Source organism: Chiloscyllium plagiosum, chromosome 23 (assembly GCF_004010195.1).
Source record: "Chiloscyllium plagiosum isolate BGI_BamShark_2017 chromosome 23, ASM401019v2, whole genome shotgun sequence".
Classification (NCBI taxonomy): Eukaryota; Metazoa; Chordata; class Chondrichthyes; order Orectolobiformes; family Hemiscylliidae; genus Chiloscyllium; species Chiloscyllium plagiosum.
The window spans coordinates 53,708,676-53,727,078 of record NC_057732.1 but is presented as its reverse complement, the minus strand read 5'-3'; the positions used below and the strand labels follow the sequence as shown (position 1 = coordinate 53,727,078).

General features: G+C 42.9%; 1 protein-coding gene across 1 annotated transcript in view; it reads right to left on the bottom strand.

Moving 5' to 3' along the window:
- elapor2b (endosome-lysosome associated apoptosis and autophagy regulator family member 2b) overlaps positions 1–18,403 on the bottom strand; it is a 115,897-nt gene that overhangs the window by 28,287 nt on the left and 69,207 nt on the right. Inside the window, exons 7-12 of the mRNA XM_043714206.1 lie at positions 15,421–15,573; positions 10,439–10,527; positions 5,496–5,676; positions 4,192–4,320; positions 2,718–2,808; positions 2,512–2,614 (exon numbers count right to left, since the gene is read on the bottom strand). Of these exons, the coding sequence (XP_043570141.1) occupies positions 2,512–2,614; positions 2,718–2,808; positions 4,192–4,320; positions 5,496–5,676; positions 10,439–10,527; positions 15,421–15,573 (746 nt within the window). The remainder of the gene's footprint in view (positions 1–2,511; positions 2,615–2,717; positions 2,809–4,191; positions 4,321–5,495; positions 5,677–10,438; positions 10,528–15,420; positions 15,574–18,403) is intronic.

Below are 18,403 nucleotides of genomic sequence, written 5' to 3'. Positions count from 1 at the left end.
GGGGGAGGTGGAGCTGAGGAAGTACAGGAAGCACACAAAGGCTGGGAGTGAGAGAGAGTGGAGATTTTGACTAGGAGCTGGCCTGCATTGTGGGCAGGGGTGCTGCGGGATGGAGAGGGAGGAGGATTTGGAAGGCGGCTGGCATGAGGTGGGGGTGGCACTGTGCTGCTTGTTCTGTGGTGAGGAAGACAAATCAGAATGGAATGCATTACTTATATTATATTAAACAATAATAAATCCGAGGCATGTTTCTCAACACACATTCTGCAGTGCCATCTTTGAGATTGCTGTCTCCCATTCACTGACCAATGACATTGGCTTCTCTTAGTACCACCTGCAGGTGGCATTTTATCGCAGCCGTGGTGGGAATCAAACCCAATTAATAATCTGGCGGCTACATTCATGTTAGTTTACTTTCGTCAATGTATCTCCCTCACCATCCTGATGACACTGATGTTGGAGAGAAAAGTGGTTCCTCACCACCTCACCAAATTAGCATCTGGTTAATGGTAGAGAGCACCAGAATCGATAATATTCCCATCTCGGACCTAACTGTTTTCCAACACTGGCCCCTGGCCAGTCATCAGGAATGGGAATTCTGGCTGGTTTCACAGCCAAGGCCTGGGAAGCTGGGGTCCCTTTTTCCAATCCAAGCTGGGATCATTCAGCCCAGAAATACTCAGAAGACATTTGAAACTCTCAGGGTCAGTCTGGGTTGGCACTACACTGGGGAAGTTCACAGATCTTAAGAAAACTCTTAGCTTTCAGTTTGGTTATGGCTGACCAGTATCATTATAAACAGACACTGAAACAGAACCTGGGACCCTGGTGCTGTGAGGCAGCAGTGCTAACCACTGAGCCACCGTGCCGTCACTGAACTAATAATCTAGAACCCCAGATTCATCTTAACGGGTGGGTTCAAATAGCAGATGGTAGAATTTGAATTCAGTAAAAATCTGGTATTAAGAGTCTACTGATGTCCATTAATCCATTGTAGATTGTTAGAAAGAGAATTCTGGATTAGTGGTGCTGGAAGAGCATAGCAGTTCAGGCAGCATCCAGAGAAAGAGAAGCCACCTCTTCATTAATGTCCTTTAAGGGAGGAAATCTGCCATCCTCGCCCTGTCTGGCCTACATGTGATCCAGACCCACAGCAATGTGGCTGATTCTTAACTGACCCCTGGCAGTAAACACTGGAATAGCCAGTGAAGCTCACAATCTGTAGCTGAGCAATAACAGAAGAACAACTTTTTTTTTAATGATTTAATACAGACAGTATAGAACCAGGAAGTGTAGTACATTTAGCCCTGACATATTTATTAAAGTTAAAATTTTATATTTGCTTCCACAATCCCAAGAGGGTGAATCCACATGGAGTAAAGCAAAAACCTACAAGGACTAGTGAAAGAATTCAGAAAAGACTTACCAGGATGTTGCCAGGGTTGGAGGGTTTGAGCTATAGGGAGAGGTTGAACAGGCTGAGGCTGTTTTCCCTGGAATGTCGGAGGCTGAGGTTTATAAAATCATGAGGGGCATGGATAAGATAAATAGACAAAAGTCTTTTCCCTGGGGTGGGGGGAGTCTAGAACTAGAGGGCATGGGTTTAAGGTGAGAGGGAAAAGATTTGCTCCAGAGGGCAGTGGAGGCCTAGTCTCTGGATTCATTTAAGAAAGAGTTGGATAGAGCTCTCAAGGATTGTGGAATCAAGGGTTATGGAGATAAGGCAGGAACAGGATACTGATTAAGGAAGATCAGCTATGTTTATATTGAATGGTGGTGCAGGCTTGAAGGGCAGAATGGTCTACTCCTGCACCCATTGTCTATTGTCTATTTAAGAGGGACCTAAGGGGCAACGTTTTCACACAGGGGGTGGTGCATGTATCGAATGAACTGCCAGAGGAAGTGGTGGAGGCTTCAACATTTAAAAGGCATCCGGATGGGTATATGAATAGGAAGGGATAGAGGCCAAATACTGGCATATGGAATTAGATCAGTTTGGGATATCTGGTTGGCATGTACAAATTGGACCAAAGGGTCTGTTTCTGTGCTGCATAATTCCACTACTTTATGACCTCAAAGGGGAAATGTACAGTTGGGAAGGGCTGTACTAAGACTGGTGCTCACAGTCCCACACTGTAAGGTTATTTGTTTGACTTGCACCTCACACAAGGTGAGCTCATTACCAAATGGCAATGTTCCAGAACCCAGGTCAATAAAAGTGAATAATGGAACACCAGGAGTAGATCATATAGCAAAGGACTGTTGGACATTTCAGAAACAATCCTGCAATCCAGAGCAAATTGACTGGAGGCAAAGGACAATGTCAGGATCAACACTTCTAGAGAATATGGAATAACCTATCAGCAACAGAAACAAGGTAATGGATGAAAATTTGTATAAGATGAACAGACAAGAGGAATGTAGCAGAGTTGATAGCTCAATGGGTCAGCCTACGTGTAACGGGTCAAATGGTCTCTCATGCTGTGAAATGGTTTCACGGGAAGCACTTACCACCATGAAGTATAACTGACAGTCTCCAGTACAGCGGGTCTCAAAAATAAAGGTCATCCTCCCCACTTCCATCCCATTGGAATGTGCTGATGAAGTCGGTGGGCTAAACACAAGAGCAGAACTAACGTCAGAAATGTCCATGAAAATTTTAGCAAGGCTTTCAAATAATTTTTGAATTAAGTCAGCAAAAACTATGCAAGTCAAACCTGAAGCTGGGAATGTGGAGATTTAAGATCAGGTAGTCATTATCAGAGCCTCCGACCGCACTGTGAATGTGATCACCTGCTACCTCCCACCCTACAAGTAAACAGCAAGAATAAAGGTCAACTTTATTTCCTCAAACTCATTCTTCACAAAACATTTAGTTTTCACTTTCTTGCACATTGCTTTGGCAGCTTGATGGTGCTCTCAATTAAAAGAGTGAATCACCTGATGAAGGAGCGTCGCTCTGAAAGCTAGTGTGCTTCCAATTAAACCTGTTGGACTATAACCTGGTGTTGTGAGATTTTTAACTTTGTACACCCCAGTCCAACACCGGCATCTCTGAATCATGGTTATTATTGCAGGCAGCTTTCCACATTGATTTAGATTCATACCATCACAGCATCCAGTTCCATTTCTAATTTGTTCCTTCAACCCAAAGTTATTACCCTGGATGCAGTCACAAATTTTATAATTATTCTTAAAAGGATTAAGAGGATTAATAAAAACATATGAACAAGGAACAACAGTTAGCCACTCAGCCCTTGGAACTTGCTCTCCCGTTCAATAAGATCGTGGCTGATCTAATTCTAACCTGAACTCTACATCCCTCTATATCCCCCAGTAATCTTCTATCCCCCTGGTCATCAAGAATCTATCTCCCTCTACCTTCAGAATATTTAAACATTCTGTACCCACTGCCTTTTGAGGAAGGGAATTCCAAAGACTCACAAATGTCTGAGAACATTTTTCCATCATCTCTGTCTTAAATGGGCACCCCTTTATATTTAAACTATGACCCCAGTTCTAGATTCTTCTAGGAGAGGAAACATCCATTCAATATTCAGAAAAACATAAAAACTTGGAGCAGGAGGAGGCCATTCAACCCCTCGAGCCTGCTCCACCATTTAACACGATCATAACTGATGTCATCTCAGCCTCAATTCCACTGTCTATCCGTTCTCCATGACCCTTCAACCCATTACTAATTAAAAATCTCTGTTCTTTAAATTTATTCAATGTCCCAGCATCTATTACACTCTCGGGTACTGAATTTCACAGACTCACCACTCTTTCAGAGAATTAGTTCAATCATTAAATTTCCCTCAGGATCTTTTAAGTTTCAATTAAGTCACCTCTGACTCCTCCAAACTGCAGCAGAATACAAGCCCAGCCTGTCCAACTTTACCTCATCCAGCAGTCAACTCGTTCCAGATATTAGTTGAGTAAATCGTCTCTGAACTGCTTCCAAGTAATGTATGCTAAAACAAACACTGCACTTTTTGAATTCTATCAATCCTCAAATAGTTATGTTTGTAACTTTCAAATGAGAAGTTTCTCTTTTGCAAACATTTGTAAAAGCAGCCACATGCACTGAAATCGAACACTCTGACCCAGTCATTTCAATGTGAACTTACTGCTAGAGACTCTGCTAGCACTGATAATCAAACTACGAGATTATCCTTTATGAAAACTTACCATTCATTCCGTCACACATAGAATTTCCAACATTGAAGCATGAAGTTTTCATATTCGCTGGTAAAGTGTTCCACCATTTATACTCAAAGCCCAGCGTGGGCTCTGTACCAGCTGGGCACTGTTTACATGCTGTGTTAAAATGAATTTAGAGAAACAATTTGAAACACCCAGGAACATCTCGTGCATTTAAGCCTGCTGGTTTTCTCTATTTCTCAATATTACCCATACCACACTTACCAACCTGTCCAGCTATGTCACTTTGAACATTACCCCTGACCCTGTTACACTATTTCCATTTATGAGATACTGCCGCTGATTAATGGCACTATGTAGTTATACACAGTAGGGGACCAGGGTGGTTACTATTCACTTTACAAATGACAGAAATCACAGTCACTTCAGCTTGTTTTTTCACTTCCTCGATTACACAAACTTCTAAAAGTTTACCTTTGTGGAACTGAAAGTCCACAGAGAAAGGAGATTCCAAGCATTTTGTTGCAGAAACTCAGCACAAAGTGCATTCAAATCACCAACAGAACAGCTTAGAGCCTTAAACCATCACTGATGTAAAGATACAAAACCAAATTCCAGCAAAGGCAGATAATTTCCTTTCCTCAATCTCCAAAGTAAATACTGATTAGCACTGCTGCTTCATGGCACGAGGAACACAGGTTCGATTCCACCCGCAGGTGACTGTCTGTGTGGAATTTGCACGTTCTCCCCGTGTCTGTCTGGATGTCCTCCAGGTGCTCTATCTTCCTCCCACAGTCCAATGACCTGCAGATTAAGTGAATTGGCCATGGGAAATGCAGGGTTACAGGGATAGGGTAGTAAGGTGAGTCTGGGTGGGATGCTCTTCAGAGAATTGGTGTTGGGCCGACTGGCCTGTTTCCACACTGTGGGCATTCTGTGCTTCTTTCCTCCCTGTAATATCTCTTATTGGGGTTGACCTGCAACCCTCCAGTTCACCCCCCAGCTAACCATCCCTTACACCCACAACTTCACAATCAGTATTTACAAGCTATTCAATCACAAATGCTATCATAACTCAAGCCAACATCCCACTTTCCAAAGTCAAACTAATTGAAAAGCGGTAGAGATTTTGAACTTTACCCTCTATAAACCCATTGGAGTATCTCCTGATACCAATCAACATATTCAGCATAAGCTGGGAATGAAACATTGGATCGTTCGATCTAAGTGACTGTGATTTACAACAGAATAGTCACCACATGCTCAACAACTGTGCATTTATAAAGCTGGTTACAAAATAAAGTCAATAAATCAAACTCCAGGATACTTACGACTCATTCCATCTGAGAATGTACCCGTAGGGCAGGGGGCACAGACTGAAGTCTCATTGTTGTAGAAACCAGGGTTACACGGTGGGCAAGGCTTCTTCTCTCCAGATGGAGGGAGCTGGACGGCATTTTTCATATCCTCCCTACAAAGCTTCGGTGTTATCCACTTATACATGATCTGAGTCTGAAAAACAAGGAGGAAACGCTCTACTTTCCATCAGTCCAAAGATGTGCAGGTTGGGTGAATTAGCCATACTAAGTTGCCCATTGTGTTCAGGGATATGTAAGTTAGGTGCATTAGTCAGGGATAAATGAAGGAGATAGGGCAGGGAAATGGGTCTGGGTGGGTTACTCTTCCTAGGGTCAGTGTGGACATGTTGGGCTGAAGGGCTTGTTTCCACACTGGATGGAGTCTATGATTCAAGTTTCAAGCATGTAATGTACTAATAGTGGAACCATATGAACACATTACATGAACAACGTCATTTCTGATTTCTTTTTACTCATTCATTGGATCTGGGCCAACATGAGGCTGTTTGGGCCAATATTGAATGTCCATCCTGAATTTCTCCTTGAACTCAGTTGCTTGCTAGGTCATTTCAGAGAGTAGTTAGGAGTCAACTGCATTACTATGGGTCTGGACCAGCTAAGATCAACAGATTTCCTTCCTTGAAAAACATTAATGTCAGGGCTTTTATAACAACTGAAAACAGCGACCTGGCTGCCATTAGACTCACTTTTCATTTCATGACTTTGATTTCCATTTTTATGCACACCAACTACAATGGGCAGCATGGTGACACAGTGGTTAGCACTGCTGCTTCACAGCACCAGGGTCCCAGGTTCAATTCCAGCTGCGGGTGACTGTTGTGTGGAGTTTGCACTCTCTCCCCTTGTCTGCGTGGGTTTCCTCCGGGTGCTCCGGTTTCCTCCCACAGTCCAAAGATGTGCAGGTTAGGTGAATTGGCCATGCTAAATTGCCCATAGTGTTAGCTGCATTAGTCAGAGGGAAATGGGTCTGGGTGGGTTACTCTTTAGAGGGTTGGTGTGGACTTGTTGGGCCGAAGGGCCTGTTTCCATGCTGTACGGAATCTAAGCTAATCATTCCTCCCACAGTCTAAAGATGTGAGGTTAGGGTGAATTAGCTGTGGAAACTGCAGGGATAAGGTAGGAGGGGTGGGTCTAGGTGGGATACTCTTCAGAGACTTGCTTTCACATTAAAGGGATTTTGTGAACTCTTAGTCTGAAGACATCAGTAGACAGAACTTCTGCCCATCTTCCCAACCTAACTCACACCACTGATTTTCCAAAAACCAAAAGCAATATTTAGAGCAAAACAAATTAGAGCTCAGAGCTATATTTTTGTATTTATGACTGAAGTAGGTAAATGTTATTTGAGTAATCATGAGTAGCATTTCAAATATAATCAATGAAAAGCTCCTATCCATTTATCCTTCATTCATTCACAAGGTGTAGGTATCATTGGCTGGGCGAGTATGGCCAGTATAGCCAGTATGGCCTTAGTTGTCTTTAAACTATTTGGGTCTCTAGGGTTTTTCAGAGGGATATTAAGAGTCAACCACATCACTGTGGATCCCAGTCTCATGTAGACCAGACCAGGTAAGGACAGCAGATTGCCTTCCTTTAAGAACATCAGTGATCTAGATGGAATATTACAACAATTGATGACAGTTACATTGTTATTAGGTTTTCCTTTAGTTCAAGACGTTATTGAATTCAAATTTCACCAGCTGCAATCAAAGGATTTGAACCCATGTCCCCCCAGAACATTAGCTTGCCTGGTTTAGCTTTTTGAATCCAGCCATATTCACAGCATGCCACCACCTCTCCAGGACAGGAGGGGAAGAATTGCAGGTTGCATTTAAATTAGGTAAACTGGGTAGTAATGAATGCAAATACATGGAAATAAGGTACTAGGAAGATTATCATCCTGCTGTTGAAATCTTAAAGAAAATCAATGTTAAGCAACAGATTTTTTTGATTCCTGACATATTTTCCCTAACCAAAAGAGAAAATGTGGAAAATCTCAGCAGGTCTGGCAGCATCTGTAAGGAGAGAAAAGAGCTGACGTTTCGAGTCTAACTGACCCTTTGGTTTCAGATTCCAGCAACCGCAGTAATTTGCTTTTATATTTTCCCTATTACCCACATCAATCAAGGAACAGGGAAATTCTGCCCATGATAACAATCTCGTATATAAAACAGGAGGAAACACAATGTCTCTGCCTGGGAAATTGCATCACACATTGAGTAGGTTAGCAGCTCTGACTGATTTCACAACGAGTCCCGGAGGCAATATTCCCTGGAATCCTTCACCATAATTAAAGGCTAGTGAGTAATTTTATGGTGATATCAAAACCACCCGGTGGCTCAGTGGTTAGCACTGCTGCCTCACGGCGCCAGGGACCTGGATTCAATTCCAGCCTCAGGCAACTGCCTGTGTGGAGCTTGCACATTCTCCCTGTGTCTGCATGGGTTTCCTCTGGGTGCTCTGGTTTCCTCCCACTGTCCCAAGGTGTGCAGGTCAGGTGGCTTGGCCATGCTAAATTGTTCAGTGTCCAGGGATGTGCAGGTTAAGAGAATTAGCCATGGGAACTGCAGGGTTATAAGGTGTGGGTGGGGCTCTTCAAAGGGTCAGTGTGGACTTGATGGGCTAAATGGCTTCCTTCCATACTGCAGGGATTCTATGGTATCACCTCTTGAAATCTGGGTTGAGTAATTGGCAGAGTCACGTGATGACAGTGAAATCACTGCTTCCATTCTACCTTAGTAACATCTCATTCAATGCAACTTAATCAGGTGATTTTCTGCCAACACATATTCCTTCTTAGTATTAAAAAAATGACTTTACTGCTACACGTAATTTATTTTTGCACAAAACGTACAGAGGTTGCAGAGAGGAAGCAATAATGCCACTGGACCAGTATCCCAGGCTAATCATCTGGAGGAGAAAGTGAGGACTGCAGATGCTGGAGATCAGAGCTGAAAATGTGTTGCTGGAAAAGCGCAGCAGGTCAGGCAGCATCCAGGGAACAGGAGAATCAACGTTTCGGGCATGAGCCTGAAGAAGGGCTTATGCTCGAAACGTCGATTCTCCTGTTCCTTGGATGCTGCCTGACCTGCTGCGCTTTTCCAGCAACACATAATCATCTGGAGGATGTGGGTTCAAATCCAATGGTGGCATATTGTGAAAATATCAATCCAATTTTGAAATAGGGAACGGGACTAAAAATAACAATGTAACAACAGTTGATCGTTGTACAAACCCATGTCCTTTAGAGACAATACCCTTCCTTCAGGGAAGGAAATCTGCCATCCTTACCAGCTCTGGCCTATATGTGACTCCAGACCCACAGGAATATGGTTGACTCTTGACTGCACTCCCGGTAAATTGGTTTGGGCAATATATGCTGGACCAGCTACATCCCATAAATTAATAATTGATTTTAATTAAAATGCAAGTAATAAAATTAATAACATTAAAAACAAAACAAACAAAATCCTAGAAAAAAGCCAAGCCTTCTCAAGAGGAGCAGCAATATCCTACAAATGCTGATTTCATGTCAGAAATTTAATGAATGGGGGAGAGAGCAAATGTAGCTATATTTACGTCATAGAGTCATAGAGCTGTCCAGCATGGAGACAGACTCTTCAATCCAACTTGTCCACGCTGACCAGATATCCTAAATTAATCTGCTTCCATTTACCTGCATTTGACCCATATCCCTCTAAACCCTTCCTATTCATATACCCAACCAGATGTCTTTTAAATGTTGTAATTGTACCAGCCTCCACCACTTCCTCTGGCAACTCGTACCATACACGCACTACCATCTGTGTGAAAAAGGTGCCCCTTGGGTCCCTTTTAAATCTTTGCCCTCTCACCCTAAACCTATGCCCTCTAGTTATGGACTCCCTACCCTGGGGAAAAGACGTTGGCTATTCATCCTCATGGTTTTACAAATCTCTATGAGGTCACCACTCAGCCTCCGACGCTCCAGGGAAAACAGCCCCAGCCTGTTCAGCCTCTCCCTGTAGCTTAAACCCTCCAACCCTGTCAACATCCTTGTAAATCTTTTCTGAACCCTTTCAAGTTTCACAACATCCTTCCTATAGGAAGGAGACCAGAATCGCACACAATGTTCCAGAAGTGGCCTAACCAATGCCCTGTACAACTGCAACATGACCCCCTAATTCCTAACGTAATTAATGAAAAATTACACAGACATCAGACAAGACAACTGAAGGTCAATGTCTACAGCACTGCGCTGTAACACCTCACCAAGGTTCATATCAATGCTTTCCAAACCAACGACCACTTCCACCCAGAAGGACAAGAGCTGCAGATACATGAGAACACCACCCCCTGCAAGGTCCTCTCCAAGCCACTCCCTATCATGACCTGGAAATATAGCGCTATTCCTTCAGTGTCACTGGGTTAAAATCCTGGAATTCTTTCCCTAAGGACATTGTGGGTCAACTTACAGCACATGAACTGCAGCAGTTCAAAAATGCAGCTCACCATCTTGTGATCACTCTCTCTCTCTCTGTCTCTCTCTGTCTCTGTCCCTCTCTCTCTCTGTCTCTCTCTCTCTCTGTCTCTCTGTCTCTGTAGCTGTAACACTGCACTCTGTTCTGCTACCCTGATGCACTGTGTATGGTGCAATCTGCCTGTATAGCATGCAAAAAAATACTTTTCACTGTATCTTGATACATGTGACATCAATAAATCAAACTCCAACAGGGGATGGGCAATAAATGCTGACCCAGCCAGCAACACTTACATCTCGTAAATTAATTAAAAACATTGTATATTTTTATCAAGAGTCCATTACTTGGTGGTTGTAAAGGTATACTTGCAGATAACGTTCATATGGGTAGAAAAATTAGCATTTATACTTAAGTGCTATTAGTAAGACTACAAACCTTTCTCTCATTGTCACATCGTGTATGTATCTGAAAATAGTCTTTCTCTGTACACGGTGGGCGGTCTTTGCACTCACTGGATCCTTCTTCTAGAAAAACAGCAATGAGGTAAAAAAGTGTAGTTTAGCAACATTAGACCTCTTATTTATTTGAGAAGCAATGAAAATTAACTGCTAAAGGATCCATTTGGAAAACACACAATTCCAGAAATCTTCTTGTTTCTATCACTAAATCATGAAACCTCTCAGTGATTTTAATGAAAAACCATGTCAAACATATCACAATCAATTGTATCATGATATATCATCTCTTAATCTATCAATGAAGAGAAATCTCACTGACTCCCCACCCCCCACACCACGTCTACCCTTTAGGAACTAGACATTGTCTCTACACGCTAACAGGAAGTGCTGGAGAATCTCAGCAGGTCTCTAATATCACGCTTCATTCAAACTGCTCTGAAGAAGTCATGCCAAACTCAAAATGTAGCCTGTTTTCTCTCTGCAGATGCTGTCAGACCTGCCTGCCAAGGTTTCCAGCATTCTCTGTGTTTGTTTTGGATTTCCAGCATCCCCAGTATTCTGCCTTTGTCATCTTTGCAAATTCCTGTATCAAAGCAGTTGACATCCCTACTCAGTAGGAATTGGGAAGGAAGTCAGACCACTATGCGCTTGTGTTTCAATGTGTACTATAACCTCAAGCATCACCCCACCAGGTCACAGATCCTGTTAAGCTAAAAAGTGGCAGAGAATTATGTGATTTACCTTATTCGATTTATACATGTTTTGTACCATAAAATCCACTTTAGTTAAACAGCAGCATCATTATAAAGAGCCTGACTTTAGTCAGCAGGAGATGTCTGTCAGAAATCAGCAGTGAGCTGTCACAATCCAGTTCAAAACATTGTCAACTTCATTAACAATCATGTGGCAGTCTGCCCTGATATCACCTTACACAGCACTATGTCAAATTATGTTTGAGAACACTCTTGTGAAGCATCTTGTGACATGTTACTGCATTAAAGGCACTATATAAATGCAACTTGTTGCAACATCCATGGGCAGGATTGTAAGATTAGTGTTAATGCAATGGTGCAAACTGTTAACATTGGGGACACCTCCCGCAAGGAACTCGCAATCTCTGTCGCTTGCATTTTCAATTCCCTGGCAGCAATTTATATCTGATGCTCATGGTGTCCAACAGCAGTCAAACTGTTGGGGAGGTAGTGGTGTCAATGGACTCATAATCCAGAAACCCAGGCAATGTTCTGGACCACAAGGTTCAAATCCCACCATGGTGCAATCTGTATTTTTGTAAAGATCTATAATTAAGACTCTACTGATGACCATGAAATGATTGTTAATTTTCATAAACCTGCCGTCCTTACCCGGTCTGGTCTACATGTGACTCCAGGCCCACAGCAATATCATTGATTTGTATCTGCCCTAACAAACAACTCATCTGCATCAAACATTAAGAAATCTCAAAATTAGGATTGCTACTGGAAGGACAAACTAGAATCAAAACAATGACAGAAACATCCTAGTACAAAACTTGGGAGAGCTATCTCACAGACTGGTCTAACAACAGCCTGACATAGCCATATTCATGGAATCATACCTTACAGACAATGTGCCAGACACCACTATCACCATCCCTGGATACGTCCTGTCTCACCAACAGGATAGACCCAGCCAGTTGGGGGGCGTGGAGAGGCAGCAGCACAGTGGGATACAGTCAGGAGGGAGTTGATCTGGGAATCCTCAACATTGACTCTGGACCTCATGAAGTCTCGTGGCTTCAGGTTAAACATGGGCAAGGAAACCTCCTGCTGATTACCATGTACCATTATGGGCGGCACGGTGGCACAGTGGTTAGCACTGCCATTGACTCTGGACCTCATGAAGTCTCGTGGCTTCAGGTTAAACATGGGCAAGGAAACCTCCTGCTGATTACCATGTACCATCCTCCCTCGGCTGATGAATCAGTACTCCTCCATGTAGAACAACACGTGGAAGATGCACCGAGGGTGGCAAGGGCATTGAATGTACTCTGGGATGGGGGATTTCAATGATCACCACTAAGAGTGGCTCAGCAGCATTCCTACTGATCAAGCTGGTCAAGTCCTAAAGGACATAGCTGCTAGACTGGGTCTGCAGCATGTGGTGAGAGAACCAGCAAGAGGGAAAACATACTTGACCTCATCCTTACCAGTGTGCTGCCTGCAGGTGCATCTGTCCATGACAGTATCGGTGAGAATGACCACCACACAGTCCTTGTGGAGACAAAGTCCCACCTTCACATTCAGAATACCCTCCATCATGTGTGGCATTTTCACCGTGCCATATGGGACAGACTTCAAACAGATCGAGCAACTCGAGAGTGAGCATCCATGAGGCACTGAGACCTTCAACAGCAGCAGAACTGTACTCCAGCACAATCTGTAACCTGATGGCCCGGCATATCCCTCACACAACCATTACCATCAAGCCAGCGGATCAATCCTGGTTCAACAGAAAGTGCTAGGAGCAGACAATTCACAGGAGACGGCAGCTCCACAAATACCCACATCCTCAATGATGAAAGAGCCCAGCACATCAGGGCAAAAGATAACACTGAAGCTTTTGCAGAAATCCTAAGCCAGAAGTGCAAAGTGGATGATCGATCTCAGCCTCCTCCAGTGGTTCCCAGCATCACAGATACCAAACTTCAGCTAATTTGTTTCACTCCATGAGGCACTGGATACTGCAGAGGCTATGTGCCCTGACAGAGGTGTACTCCAGAATTTGCTGCTCCCCTAAGCAAGCCGTTCCAGTACAGTTACAACTCTGGCATAGAGTCATAGAGTCACACAGCATCTGCCCAGTAATGTGGAAAATTGTCGAGGGTGCAATTGAGCACATTGATGGCTGCAGCAATCTCATGTTGAATGAAGGAATGTTGGAAAGTAAAGGGATCAAGGGTTACAGTGCGAAAGCAGGTAAATGAAGCTGAGAAATATATCAGCCATGAATGAATGGCAGAGCACTCGATAGACTGAATGGCCTCATTCTGCTCCATGGTCATATGGACCTCAAATAGTAACTCTGCTTTCTCACCTGCTGCTAGATCTGCTGAGTTTCTTCAGCAATTTCAACTTTTTATTCAGATTTCAAGCATCCACAGTATTTTGTTTTCGAAAGAAATATAAGTTGTCTGCAATTATGGGTAATGGCCACTGGGTGTCACCATCAATCAAACACTTTGGTGCACTAATTTCACTAATTTTCCCTGAGTCACTTGGGAGGTAACATTTTAATATACATATATGCAAGTTTCATGTTTAACTTCCCCAGATCACTTTGTACCTGTAATACAGACTCACCAATACTTGAGTATGCTTCATTAATACACTTTGGGTCCTATTCTGACCCACTCTGTTTTAATGAAAACAGCATCTTTTCAATAACTTGTTGCATTGTCTGTAAAGAACTAGGTGCTAATTAATGAGGAACCCATTTATGTTCTAATAGCTCCCATGGACAATATTCATAACAGCATTAGATTGCCAATAACATAGAAGACCAGTCTGACAGCCTGTTAGAATTAAACAAATACAACTGTCATGTTTACAAACCAAAGGTATGATTAACTAAATGACAACCAAAAGATCAAACAGCCACTGACACAACTCCAGTGCTTTACGGTACTGCTCTCGATGCTCCTAACGTGGTCTTCCTTCAGCTACCATTGCTTGTGCAGGTACTGTACCAGAACGCAGTTTAAAAGGATGAGGAAAGATCTGATTGAAACTTAAAGATGACTGAGAAGCTTGGATACAGTGGACGTGGAGATGTTTCTACCAGTAGAAGAGACTAGGATCCAAGGGCACAGCCTCAGAGTGAATCCTTTAAACCGAAATGAGGAGGAACTCCTTCAGTCAGAGGGAGTGGAACACAATGCTGCAGACAGCTACGGAGACCAAGTCACTGAATGTATTTAAGACAGAGATAGGTAGGTTCTTGATTAGTAAGGGAATGAAAGGGTAATGGGGAGAAGGCAGGAGAATGGGTTTGAGGAACATATCAGCCATGATTGAAGGAAGGAGCAGACTTGATGGACTAAATGGCCTAATTCTGTTCCTATCTCTGAAGGTCTTGTGACCTGCTGCCAATGGATAGAGCCAAGCATGACCAACCTTTCTCTATAAGATAATCCATCCATCCAACCCGGTATCAGTTCAGTGAACCTTCTCTCAGATGCAACTGTAGTTATATCCTTTGCTAAGCAAGGACACCGATACTGTATACATTACTCCAGATGTGGCCTCATCAATGCTATGAGTAACTATGGCAAGCCTTCTCTACCTTTACCTTCCTTGCTACAAACACCATTCCTTCTCCCTTTCTAATCCCATGCTATACATGTAGGAACAGCCTTTGATAAATAGATAGTTGAGTTTCTGCAGTATGCTGTGATGTTGCTGTGACCTCAGTAGTCATGCGGTAAGACTCTGCTAGAAGGTTGGAGCTTGTACAGCTCTGAACATGGAGCTCTGAAGCTTTGCCGTCATGTGCAGATTCTTAATAAATGTCACTCAAGACAAACCTAGAGGTCTGAACTGAACTTCAATAAAGAACAGAAGAATTCATAGTAAATCTGTACCTGCGTGTTAGCTGTTTATGATTTATGTTCCAGGACACCCAGATCCCTCTGCACTGCAGCATTCGGCAATCTCTCTCTAATTAAATAAAATGCTGCTTTTCTATCCTTTCTGCCAAAGTGAGTAAGTTTGTATTTTCCCATATAATCATGTTGTGAATACGATGCATCTCAGAGTCAGTGGAAACTACAAAGCGTTCAGAATTCTTCACGTAGTAAACAACTCAGAATACTTTCACAATCCATAGATTCGTGGAAACCCCAGGAATTTGCATTGAGGAATTGGTTAAAAATAAATTGAGTTACGCCCATTCAAACAACGTAATACAAACCAGCTATACCTGAAAACTGTTTGGTTTCATCACATTTCTGACAGGAACTGGCTCCTCTTCCAGAAAACATATTTCGAGGACAGGGCTTACAGACTGAGGAACCAGCAGTATCACTAAACGTTCCCGGTTTACACAGGAAACATTCTGAAGTATAGGCTACACCTGTTCAAAATAACATAAGACATTCAATGTATGTACCTTCACATGAGACTTTGTGGTTAAACTCAAAGTAAACAGTTAAGACTTCCACCAGGTAAAGGAAAAAATGACGTTCAGGCGTATTTATGTCTCATGGGTTTCTAAGGGAAGTCAAACAATGAACTGTAGATTGTTGAAAAAGCCACTCTCTTTTGTAACCCCCACCCCAATCTGAACATTTCAGGCTAATGTTTTGGACCACCGGCAAAACAGGTTTATCAATGAGCAACTCAACCTTATTAGAATCAAGAAAGTTAAAGAACAACACGAACTCCAGAGATTCAATGACGCTGATCTAGTTGTCATTAGGTACCAGTTAGAACAACTCTAACATTTCATGATGACAGCTTGCACTGAATACACAGCAACAGGAGGGATTAATGAAATATTCCTGAATAAACATTTCTATCGAGGATCCAACGTGGTCTTGAGAGGTCTAATAAGGGAAGGATGAATGGCAGATTGAATGGCAGATCCTAGGGAGAACTGAGGAACAAAGGGACCTTGGCGTACAAGCCCACAGATCCCTGAAAGTGTTGGGGCGGGGAGACAGGGTGAAGGAGGAGGCATATGGGATGCTTGCCTTCATTAAACAGGGCATAGAATACAGGAGCAAGGAAGCCTTGATACAACTTTATAAAACATTGGTTGTGGATGGAATATTGTGGATGAGCAGTTAAACTGGCACAGCATAGTAAGCTATGGACTAAGAGCAGGTTAATGGAAGAGAGAGAGAGAGAGAGAGAGAGAGAATCTGTGTGCATGTGTATGTGTGTGTCTGTGTGTGTGTATAGTCTCTGTGCGTGTCTGTGTGTATATAACAGGGAATGGGTCTTCTTTAGCTTCGCAAGTTGTAACGAATGGTTGCCACAGGGATCTGTGCTGAGACCTCAACTGTTTTCACTTTACATGAAGGATCAGAAGGCACAGTGGACAAATTTTGAAAAACGATACAGAGACAGAGAGTTGAGAAGGCAGTTGTGAAGAGGACACAAGGTGTTTACAGAAAGATATTATTGGTTAAATGATTTGGCAAAAAGACTGCAAAAGAAGCATAATGTGGGAAAATGTGAAATTTTCCATTTGAAAGAAAGGATTTAAAAGAAACAAGTTATCGAAATGGCGAGAGATTACAGAGCTCTATGATGCAGAGGGATCTGGGTGTCCATGTGCAGGAAACTCTAAAGGTTAGTATACAGGTACAAGTAAGAAAGCTAGAAGAATTTTATCATTTAGCACAATCAGAGAATCCCTACAGTGTAGAGGCAGTCCATTCCACCCAAATCCACAGCATTCCATCCAGATCCACCCTATCCCTGTATCTCCCATGACCTAACCTGCACATCTTTGGACTGTGGAGGAAACTGGAGCACCCGGAGGAAACCCACGCAGACACAGGGAGAATGTGCAAACTCCACACAGACAGTCACCTGGTGGATTTGAACCGGGGTCTCTGGCGCTGTGAGCCACCATGCCACCCTGAAGGGGGCTATGCTCCAGTTAAGCAAAGTTTTGCTGAATTGCCTTTGTAAAACTGTGAACAATATTGGTCACTTTATTTAAGGAAAGATATAAACACGTTGCATGCAGCTTAGAGAACTCTTATTAAAGTAATGCTTGGAATGGACAGGAGGAAAGGGTGGACAGGTTGGGACTGGTGTGTAAAAGAGGAAGAGCTGACTTCATTGAAACAGAGAAATCCTGAGCAGTTTCAATGGGGAGCTTCCAATGGTCCAAATACAGGGGCATTTTTATGTACAGATAGGGAGCAAATGGGTAGCCTCCAAAACCATCCCTCCCCCATACCTCCAATTCCCCTCTCCTCACCCCATAAGATTGAAAACAACTTGTTTCCTCATCACTGGGTCCCCACAAGGACTAAGTCAGCCTTTAGTATCCAGAATTTGAAGGCCTCTGAGTGGCCTGCAGCTTCTGGCACTGCAGGTCACGAGTGTCCAGGCCTATGAGAGGGTGAGATGCTCACTCTCACTCATCAACCAGCTCCTAATAATCCGGTTGGTGAGCACCAGCTGAGTTCTCTCATCAATGGGGATGGTGTGTCAATCACTAGCTAACACGACAGAATCTTCGTCAGCAAAGCTGCATAGTATAAATCCTCTGAACTGTACTTAAAATAAACATTAAGCCACAACACTGAGCAAGTTTCAGGCAGGCTCTGAATCTAAACCGGAGGATTTGAGAACAATAAACAGTCAAACCGTGAGCTGAATCAATTTTCAGATTGGTCACTGTCACTATATGAATGACACAATCTTCACATTAATAACTAATTAATTGGTTAATTGATGGATTTTGGAACATATCTTATTTCTTTTAAATTTATACATCAGACTGGGACGTTTTTCACTGGAGCGTAGGAGGTTGAGGAGTGACCTTATCGAGGTTTATAAAATCACAAGCAGTATAGATAAGGTGACAGGCAGGTGTCTTTTCCCCAGGATGGGGGATTTCAAGACTAGGGGACGTATGTTTAAGGTGAGAGGAGAAAGATTTTTAAAAGACTTGGGGGTAACTTATTTTTAACACAGTGAATGGTTCATCGGTGGAATGAACTTCCAGAGCAAGTGGTGGATGTGGGTACAATTACAACATTTAAAAAGGCATTTGTATCGATAGATGAGTAGGAAAGGTTTGGAGGAATATGGACCAGGAGCAAGCAAGTGGGGCTAGTTTAGTTTCAGATTATAGTTGGCATGGACTAGTTGGACTGAAAGGTCGGTTTGCGTGCTGTGTGACTCTATACATGAGCAATGCAGGCTGGCCCGCAATTATT